The sequence below is a fragment of the Nylanderia fulva genome, unplaced genomic scaffold, assembly GCF_048542155.1.
Source record: "Nylanderia fulva isolate GAGA-0341 unplaced genomic scaffold, ASM4854215v1 Scaffold226, whole genome shotgun sequence".
Classification (NCBI taxonomy): Eukaryota; Metazoa; Arthropoda; class Insecta; order Hymenoptera; family Formicidae; genus Nylanderia; species Nylanderia fulva.
The window spans coordinates 116689-127981 of NW_028190290.1; the positions used below are offsets into that span (position 1 = coordinate 116689).

At 41.1% G+C, this 11293-nt stretch overlaps 1 protein-coding gene across 1 annotated transcript; it reads right to left on the minus strand.

The window, feature by feature from the left end:
- Positions 1–10143: 10143 nt before the first annotated feature.
- Positions 10144–10830, minus strand: LOC146723159 (uncharacterized). Its single transcript, XM_085483002.1, has one exon. It carries the CDS (start codon positions 10828–10830, stop codon positions 10144–10146), a length of 687 nt encoding a protein of 228 aa, XP_085339128.1.
- Between the last annotated feature and the right edge of the window lie 463 nt (positions 10831–11293).

An 11293-nucleotide genomic window follows, 5' to 3' on the forward strand; every position in this document is an offset into this window, starting at 1 on the left:
AGTAAAGGCAAGGTCGAGTGGTGACACAACCAGTTAAGGCAAGGTCAAGTAGTGACCCAGCCAGTGAAGGCAAGGTCAAGTGGTGACCCTGCGACCGACCACTAGTCGCGATCTTCGAAGCTTGGTTGCACTTAATCCATTTACGCGACGACACTAACGGACCAACAACAACGAGATGGGACATCGCACAACAGTCCACAACACTTCCCAGAACATCCGACGGAAGGTAACGTTGGACAGCCGATAAGTACCCAGGAGACTTCGGCGAGTCCAAAGAAGGACGTTGGACCAAAGATGGACATCCCACCTAGTCAGGAGTAAAAATTCCTAAAGCTATGTACATAGATGTATATAAAAGGTTAGTTGATATAAGTTAGGTTAAGTTATAATTGTCCAGGATAGATATTTACCCAAAACATCGATGGAGCAAGGGTATTGATGGTTCTGCACTCGAGATCAACACACGAAGCAGTAAATGCTATAAATAGCATCCCAGCACTAATTTGGGTTGCAAACCTAAATTTCGTGTAAAATCCCTTAGAGAGTGATTACGGGTGCGGATCGATCAATAATACTTCTCCAACTCACATAATGGGTAAAATCAATAAATCATGATAGAGTCAAATAATAACTTGACATGGACATATTTTACTATTTAAATATCTTATATAGTATGCGTTAAAGAATAAAACAATAAATAAAAATAATCTAAAAACAAAAAAGGATCTAGCGGATGTCTGACGATATAAAAGCATCTGGATCAATGATTTGTGTTGAATCAGATCATTAACGAATCTCTAAGTCATCTGGGAGATAATATGAATGTCTAACACACTTTGGTCAAAACCGAGGTCAGCGACTTAAAGTGTCTATATATAAAATCATCTAATAATGACAAACACAAATATCATGCAAACAGAAGCCTAGCATCCGGCTTTGGGTAATTATGATCCATGCATCGTTCGACACCCGTTACATTAAACAAAAAGATCACTAAGTATAAGTTCTATATATAATCTTACTTTTTAACAAATGTATAGTTTTATTAGGATAAGTATGTACAGCGACTTTGTCTTGACATTGTGATTCGAGTTGAGGCCAAAGTTGGCAATACGTGAGTGTGATAAGTTTATTTTATCTTATTTTTAGTTTATAGAATTAATTAAAATCAAGAGGTTGATTTTCCTTTTATCAATCCAACGGCTCGACTCGACCCACTCTGTCAAGACATCATTTTGTTTTAAAAATAGATATAAACATCTTAAGTTATTTTAATTAATATTATTTTATTTAATTTACGGCTATGGGTAACAACGATAACCAATTACCAGCCATAGCCAAATAATATCATTTTTAGTAAAAAGAGGAACTCTAGTTGAGTTAGCTTTATACTCAAGAAATGCGAAAACAAGAACTCTCGCGCAACCTACCTTAGAGCCTAGCGCAGCGATTCGTTCGAAGCTCCGCGGTGGGGCGGCGCGCTCTGATTGGCTAGCGGGCCAAGAGAGGGGCGAGCGCACAGAATCAGTATATAAGGCGTGAGCGACCATCACTCGAGACAGTCGGGCTTATACTCTTTGCGGGATCGTCAAGTTCGAAGTAACAGTCGGACTTATACGCTTCTCGTGATAGTTGGGTTCGATTCGTCCGAGACGAATTCTAGTCTCGTAAAACGAGGAGACAGATCAAACGCGAACCCTCATAGGTAATACGACGCGTATTACAAGCGACAATAATCACGAGTGTTTGTTCTGTAACATTAGTAACGCCTAATGTAAATCAAAGCGTTAATTATAATCCCGCGTGCGGACTCAAAACGTTTGTAAACCGTGTTTGGTTGTATTGAGACGAAGCTGAGGACACTGAGAAATAAACCTCTTTAGTGAAACCTAAAACCACAGTGATTAATACTTACCCACGTATTCCGTTTCCCACGCTGATCATCCTCCAGGTGTGAATCCTTCAGGGCGTCGTAGACATCCATCGGTAACCTGCGAACAAGGAGAGATCAAGGATAAGTCGATTCCCTGCGACATTTTATTGTTTGCAATCGCCAGACGCAGTCTCGTTCTGCGCGACAGCGGCGGCCATCTTCAAAGACGGCGCGGCAGCCATCACAAAGGACAAAGGAGCGGCATCGTTCTCTGACATCCTTGGCACAAAGGGACATCATCGACGCACTATATCTTCTTGCTTATTAGGTCAAAGCAAGTGGCGACCATAAAGGTGAAAGCGGGGCGTCTGGAGACCGCTAAATCGAAGCGAGGGATACCAACCCTGATTCCCGTTCGGTCACAGTGAAACAGCGTACCTATCGCAACGCTGCCGTGAGTATTGCCTTGTGAATAGCCCGTGATTTCCAAAATACCGGGAGTCCCAAATCCCCACACGTGGCGACCGTGACAGCCGCCGAAACATAGTTCGACGGTTCTTATGGATAGAATCTAAAATCTTCGGATAAGATTTGCGTAAAACCACGTTCGATTTACAAGCCACGATTGCCAAATATCACCAAGCGGCAAACCGTGACTGTTGACGCGAGAAACACGTCAATAAATCTTGGATAGGGCTTGCAATCTAAAACACGAATCTTTTTGATAAAAACTGTCGTAATATAAGAAGCGGGAAATTACGCCTAGTACGCGAAATAAATGTAGCGTCTGTAACGTACCATAGCTTCAAGCGCGACAACAAAGACCTATTCACGCGTATAATTCTTTATTCAAAGTATCGCGTACTTTCGCGTTGATTAAATTCAAACGGAAGTAGACAATCGAAACATTGTAAAACTAATTCAATCGAAATATTGTAAAACTATTCACGCGTATAATTCTTTATTCAAAGTATCGCGTACTTTCGCGTTGATTAAATTCAAATGAAAGCGGTCAATCGAAATATTGTAAAACTAATACAATCGAAATATTGTAAAACTATTAACGCGTATAATTCTTTATTCAAAGTATCGCGTATTTTCGCGTTGATTAAATTCAAACGAAAATATTCAATCGAGATATTGTAAAACTATACACGCGTATAATTCTTTAGTCAAAGTTTCGCGTATTTTCTTTCGTAAAGATTAAATTCCGAGCGAAGAAAAGAGTTAGACACCCTTGCCTGAAATGGTGCTGCATTGATTTTAAAATTTCGGGAAGATTAAATTCAGAACGAAATAAGATAGTTAGACACCCTTGCTTTAAATGGTGGTGCATTAGGAAATCGTTTCGTGCGGAGATAAAAATCCGAAACGATCGTTTCCGTCGGTAGATTTTATTCGCGTAGGTTAAGTCCGAAACGAATTGAATAAAATCATATACCGTAATAATAAATAGGTCAATAACAACGTAGTGGTTCAAATAATAATTTCTTTTTTACGTGAATCATAAGACGCTTATCGATTAATTTCTTTAATTCGCGAAAAGCAAACGGGTAAGCTCTGAAAATACGTGAAAGTTATGTAGCGACTGGGACGTACCGTAGCGAAGTAACGAACAAAGAAAACCGCGTTGTGCATGGAATATTTATGTGTCTTTATAAACACTTGCCAATAAAAGAAGACGAAGCAAACTGTGACGTCGGGCATTAAGTGTGACGCATGCAAGCAAAATATCCCATTTCCTTGTTTTTTCCTGAAAATACACAAAACGTTGGTTCTAATTCTACCAGGCGAATAAAAGAAAGCATTGAGTTGCTTAGCCATTGGTACGAATTAATTGTAATTTCAATTAATAGTTGTTATTACAGGAATTATAATAATTTCAATAAAAAATTCCGATCGAGTAAAAAGAGCGGACCACGAAGAGAGCCGGTAAAAATTCCATTCTTCAAAAGCGCATAAAAAGCGCGGACCACGAAGAGAGCCGGTAAATTTCCATCCAACAACGGCGCTCGAAAAAGCGCGGACCACGGAGAGAGACCTACAACCAATTCGCGACTCTAGCGCTCAGCCAAAGCGCGGACCACGAAGAGAGCCCATCTCATTATTCGTCGGAAATCGCGAACGCGCATCCTAAAGCGCGGACCATGAAGAGTGCCTCTAACTGCACTTAATATTTTAATTCGGTTTTGATCAATTATTCGCGCATCATACCGAGTAATTCGATTATAACGATCCGTTTTAATAATATATCTCTTAAATAATCGTAGAGTACACATCAAATAAATCGGGAAATCTCTGAAATTACGCGAAATTTATGTAGCGATTGGGACGTACCGTAACAAGTTATTTATTATTACTTAACTCGGGTTTAATAATAATAACTAAAGCTAACGCGTTCGTTAACGTAATAAAAGCTTAATAACCGGCAATTTTAAGTAATATTCTGCGGCACCATGGACAAAGACGAAGACAAGAAAGTCTTTAAGGGAGTGCAACACTCACCCGTCTCAACCCTCAGATCCGGAAGGATGAGGAACCCATTGCATAAGTCCGAGAATAATCTTCAAGGACCTTCATCAACGAAGACACCTTTGGAGATCGCCGAGGAAAGAATCAGAACCCTCGAAAAGGAACTAGAAACCGTTTTGACAGCATTAAGGAACGCCAACGCCTTGCGTAGTCGATGCGATTCGCAGTGCTCTACGGAGCCAGACGATGCAAAAAACGTAATCGATGCAGGACAGTACTTTGCACCAATGAACGGGATTAGGTTACCGAGAGGCGGATGGTTGAAAAATCCCTTCGATGAGATCAAGTTCAACGGAACACCGACTTGAATCCCATGCGATTCATTAAAAAATTCAACTCGATCGCACTCTACGAGGAGATCGACAATCGTGATCTTCTTCACTTCTTTGGAAGATGCCTGAGAGACCAAGCATCCAGCTGGTTTGAGATTCAGGACTTCGCGCACATCAACGAAGCTCGTGATGCTTTCATACAGCATTATTGGGGCGAAAATCAGCAAGCTAAATTTAGGGAAAAGCTATACATGGGACAGTACAACGCTAAGAAGACACCAAACATGTCCGATTACGCGTTGGATCTAGCAAGACAAGCCAAAAACCTAAGTCCACCCATGGGTGATATAGAGATAATCCGCTGTCTAAAGAGACATTTCGACAAGGAAGTCTCACGCGAGATTAAGTGGTCAACCACGAAGACCATTCCCGACCTTACTGCAATTTTGGAGGAAATCCAGGATGAAAGGCAGACAGCTGCTGAGACAAGAACTGCAAGATCCACGGACAAAGCAGCCAACAAAAGCGCTCAGAAGAAGACACCAAATCCAACATCATACAATCGCAGACCGCAATGGAACGCGAAAACGAATCCATATACCCCAAAGGGAGAGCAAAAAGCACTGCCCTGGTATGGCCAAGGCCAAACGAGAAAATCAAAACCTCAAAGTGGAGTTTCCTGAATCTGACTGTGATCAGATTCGTAATAACAACGCAGCGAAATCAAAGGGAGGCAGCAATGCACTAAAAAACTCGAACTTTGAGACGAAAGCGCCGGGAAAAAAGGGAATTTCATCAATACGGCAAAGAGAAGTATCGTCAACGGATTCCATTTCCTCATCGGACGAAAGCCGACACAGCTACGAACCGGAGGAGAAATACGAAACTAAACAAGTTTCAATAATGAGAACGTCAAAAATTCTCAAAGATCTCAGTGACGACGATGTCGAATCAAACGACGAAGATCAATGTCACCCGATTATCGACTTAAAAATCGGTAATACACAAATCAGTGCTCTTGTAGACACTGGGGCTGAGATATCAGTCATGGCTACAAATACGTTAGAAAAGCTAACAAAAGCCGGGGAGACTCTAGATAGAATCCCAATCCGCAAATGCAAGTTAAAAGGTGCATTTGGAGAGCAGGAGATGACGATAGCCTGCAAAATTCAAGTCACTCTAGACATCAACAACACGCAGCTTGTACACGAATTCTACGTTGTGGACAGACTGGCGTTCCAGATGGTTCTAGGACACGATATTTTGACTAAATTCGAAGCGACAATAACTTGTCAGAATGACAACTTCAACGTCAAATTTCAAAATATCAGATCGTCAACTAAACTAATTTCTTCAATTAGTAGGGAGGAGAAAAATAAAATAACAGAGCGCAAACAACAGCTCAATAAGCAAATTAGACAGCTACAAAAAGAAAAACAAAAATTCAACATCAGAATTGCGAAGAAACAAGAGAAAATCGCCAAATTGGACGATAGACTCCGCAATCTTAATAAAGTCTAATAAAGAAAATAACCAAGAACAAAGAAATTCCATCACAGAAACCCCATCGACAATACCAACAAATTCAAGTTCGAATGAAAAAGGAAACACTCAAGAAAAACAAGTGCAGAAGAAACGAAGATGGAATAAAAAGACGAAATATAACCAAAATACGACAAAATCACACAAAAATCAAGGCAAACCAAAAACGAAATAGATTCACAGCATCTCAAGAAGAACCAAAAGAAATCCTCTAGATAAGTCAGATCTAGAAGGGGGCAACACAAAAAAACAAAAGCCTCAGAAAACAACAACTTCCAAAATGGAAGGGGGCAATAGAAGGCATCCCGTTCGGTCACAACCCAACCAGTTAAGGCAAGGTCGAGTAGTGACCCAGCCAGTGAAGGCAAGGTCGAGTGGTAACCCAACCAGTTAAGGCAAGGTCAAGTAGTGACCCAGCCAGTAAAGGTAAGGTCGAGTGGTGACCCAACCAGTTAAGGCAAGGTCGAGTAGTGACCCAGCCAGTGAAGGCAAGGTCGAGTGGTGACACAACCAGTTAAGGCAAGGTCAAGTAGTGACCCAGCCAGTGAAGGCAAGGTCGAGTGGTAACCCAACCAGTTAAGGCAAGGTCGAGTAGTGACCCAGCCAGTAAAGGCAAGGTCGAGTGGTAACCCAACCAGTTAAGGCAAGGTCAAGTAGTGACCCAGCCAGTAAAGGCAAGGTCGAGTGGTGACACTGCGACCGTCCACTGGTCGCCATCTGGATCAGCCCGTGCAACAAGATACCTTATATCAGGCATCTCCGGACAACATCCTGAACTTGTCCCTAGACGCGCAACTGCCTACAAGCATATAATTTGTAGACAACCGATAGTCGCGTTTGTACATATGTAAATAGTCCATCTTGGAGTCTTAGTTAATATTGTATATAGGTAGATGCTCCAAGTCGGGTAAAAACTAAAAATCATAAAAAACATATATACAGATAAAATATGGTCATGTGCGAATCCATTGCATCACGCTACGTGCGTTAAGCACATAACGGAACGTCCATCTGGTCCGGATCAAGTTCGTCTTGATAACACTTGCTGAGCCTAAGTTATGGCCTGCAATGGATTCACACACGCCTAGCAAAAATATATAGCATTAAGTTAGAGAGCTATCGATTGACTAGTCAAAGTTTAGTTTGTACATAGTTAGAAGCCGTCAATCGATTAGCTGGTAAGCGTTCATTTATTTCTGATCGATCCGCGATGCGTGCAACATTCTACCATCCGTATTTTAACATCTTAAGATCAAATGTCAATGGAGGCCTAATAACACCATAGGTCAATGCGGAGGCACCTAACGGTACCATCCGGCATAATATAAACACTCCAATAGAGTTAATTCTATGGGTGACCATAAACGGATGTTGGATGTGCACGACTCGCGTGCCGATCCCTTTTCTTTAGTTTGCGCATAAAGCGAGAGGTCGTTTATTTAACTTTTTTAGTTCGATTCGCAATCATCTCTCGAAGCGTCCAATTGATTTCCACAACTCGTAGAAATCGTGATTCCGAGTGACCATTGTCATTTTCTGACATACTTAGAAAGATCACTAACATCGATCTGGATCATACGCAAATGACTCATAAATCACTCCAGAATCACGATCTCTCCGACCCGCGAAACATATGTGGAAATCGATATGTAACTCATCCGATAGTATTCCGACAGTCGCGCGAATCCGACCGTAAACACTTTTTATTTTGAGCGATCGAGTTCCCAAGTGTCGAATCTTACGTGTACAAATCAATATTTCCTCACCCAGTACTCCTAGCGGTGAAATGATACTTACCGTAATGATTATATATCATAATCAATGTAATTGAGCACCCCTGTGATGATCTAAAAGGAATCGTGAAGAAATACTGATTTAATAAATGTAGGAACTCTTTATGAATCGACCTTGCATGCGAAAAATCGAAAATGGGAACTCTTGAGGAGTCGACTCTATACCCGCGCGCCGATTCGCCGCCGCCGCCGTAGTGGGGCGCGCGACGCTCATTGGCGGAAGACCTCGCGGTGGGGAGACCACGTAGCCCTAGTATAAAAGCCCGAACACCAGGCGACTCTTGATAGTCGAATCACTCTCGTTAAGTACGCTGCGTTACTTCGAGGTCGCTTTACGAACCGTCGCGACGTGGTCGTTCTATCCCTCACACTTAGATAAAGTTTGCGTTCGCCGGGTAACATTCGGTCGTGTCCATCTGGTCACTTACGTGCAGGTGAAATTATTATGTAGCCAGAGGCATATCTGTGATCGGTACGATCGGAAACTTCCTAGCGTCAACCCAACGGTTGAGCGTATCCCTTAATCGGTCGAGACGCGAGTAAGCAGAATCATTGTGTGTTGTAAGTGCCCGTACAATAGAGACGTTCCTTCGCGTTTGTCAGAATTGTAATAGTGATAGGGGGAGTGCGCTCCCTGTGGAATAAACTCCTTGTGTCCCAAAAGAACCAAGTGTGTGATTTATTCGCTCCTTGCATCCACGTTTCACTAGACTCGTCTTGGGCAGAGTCAGATTGTGCTGTGCATGCCACTCAGCAGAATCCAAAACGGAGACACAGACGCAGCAGACTGAGGGAGATAGCCAATCCTGAAGTCAAATCAACCTTGTCCTTTGGAGGCGAAAAGGACTGGCGACCGTTTGGAGTGAAAGCAGTGCCTCTGCGGCCGGGAAATCAGAGGAATAGGTGGATCCTTGAGTGAAGCCAACGGATGGCCGCTGTCCGTCCGGTCACAACACAACCAGTTAAGGCAAGGTCAAGTAGTGACCCAGCCAGTGAAGGCAAGGTCGAGTGGTGACACAACCAGTTAAGGCCAGGTCAAGTAGTAACTCAGCCAGTGAAGGCAAGGTCGAGTGGTGACCCAACCAGTTAAGGCAAGGTCAAGTAGTAACCCAGCCAGTAAAGGCAAGGTCGAGTGGTGACACAACCAGTTAAGGCAAGGTCAAGTAGTGACCCAGCCAGTGAAGGCAAGGTCGAGTGGTGACCCAACCAGTTAAGGCAAGATCGAGTAGTGACCCAGCCAGTAAAGGCAAGGTCGAGTGGTGACCCTGCGACCGACGGTAGCTCGCGACCCGGATTGCCCCATCTCAGACCATCCATTTATCTTCGTTCCAGCAGTCCAGCAGCAGCTTCCCGAGATATCGAGAAACTCACCGGTGAATGCGAGATAAAAAGATAAGTTGTAACAATGTAAATAGTATATATAAATATATTAATCATAATTTTAAGTCTTAACGGATCGTTTCTTGGCCTAAATAATAAACTACGCCTTAATCCTGCAACGTATCTCCTATTCTAACTGATTTGTGCATAAAGCGTTGATGCGAACTTACAAGGGGACACTACACCCAGTACATCGAGAATCAGGATGCCAATTTTTTTGGTGATTCTACAGGTCAAAAAAAAGTATACGTGTTTCGGCGTTTTGTCGAATGCTCCGTAGTTTTTGAGTAAAAAATTTTTAAAAAATCGAAAAGTGCAGCAGCGATTAAGAGCTAACTCGTAGGTCGTAAGTTCGAGTCCGTGTCTTGTTACTTTTTTTTTTGTTTTATCTTACTAGTTTTGAAAAAGTGTTGTTGTTTAAATATATTTATTTATTTATTTAATTAAATTATTACGTTAAAAATTTTTTTTTCAAATATTTTGTTTTTATATCTTATTTTTATTTAAATTATATTTGTCATTTATTATATATTATATATATGTATATGTATATATTATTTAAATTTTATTTATATTTTGTAATTTTATTATTTTCAATACTATCTGCGTTTGCTCAATTTGTTTGTTTTATTTATTTCAAACACATATTCGGTAAATATTTTTAAAAGAATTATTAGTTTAATTAATTGTATACAGTACAAATACATTGGGAAAGAGAAATAAGAAGAGATAAGAATTTGTTTACAAATATTTACTGATTAACACTTGTTGCAGAACATTTACTGGGGTGATATACATCGTAAAAACAGTTGAAACAAATAAATCGGCGACAATTTGCGCAATGAATAAAAAAAAGTTCCCCACATGTACATTTATTTTTTCTTACTTCCGGTGGAAAGCAGATCTGATTAACGTTTGCGAATACGTTTCTCGTCGGAATTAATTTTGACGCAAACCACGCGTACTCAATCATTTCATTAAATAAGTTTGAAGAAAGTTGCGAGTGAATTAATGAGTGTATTTTGATAGCATCTTCGCGCGAAGAGAGCTGTCGGTTACTTTGCAGAACTTCCACAGAATTTTGAATTCTTTTGATGAAATTTTTCACCTGCCGAAAAAAGTACACGTCACATGGTTGGCAGTATGGCGTACAGTGTGGAGGAATAATTTCCACCGTTGAAGTACAATTGCCTTCATCATCAGTGAAGACACTGTTGAAGTGTGCTGTGTCTGTTTGTCCTCCCCACGAATCCAAAATGAGCAGGAACTCCTCTTGATTACAATAGGGTTTGATGATGTGATTGACGAATTCAACAAAGTGGGCTTTCGTCAATTTTCCTGATTTTGAGGCGGTAATATGTACATTGCCATAGATTTCTGATATTATTTTAATCGCCTCCGAGACACGAGGCCCAAACGTTCCCTTCGGTTCCTGCATACACAAAAATACTTGTGGCAAAATTTTTCCTGAAGCAGTTATTGCATATTGGGCCGTATATGAATGCGTAATTTTATTAAAATCTCCTAAAAAAACTTCTGTAGTTTTTTCGCCTTTATCGGAGAGAATTCGTCGCACATCAGCGCGGTACTCGCAACCAGTTTGATCAGTGTTTATAATGAAGTCTCTTTGAAATTTTACAATTTGTTTAGCGATGCGATTTTGAAATATTTTCGCTTCATTTAATATTTGTGATATATCTAATGCATTTTTTGATTTAATGTATCGCGTTACTTTTCTTTGCCGAATCCTAAATGTTGATTTAAATTTGATTGCCCATGACTCGGATGCTGCAAACTCGAAATTTTCAAATTGTACTGCTGCTTGGGAAGCCCATTCTCTCAACATCCTCGTTGTTACTGGCTTCTTTTCCTTTCTGGCTTCTCGAAAACGATCAAAAGTC

Excerpts from the sequence above, each read along its gene's own strand:
- LOC146723159 (XM_085483002.1), bottom strand. The coding sequence starts at position 10,830 with ATGCAGGAACCGAAGGGAACGTTTGGGCCTCGTGTCTCGGAGGCGATT.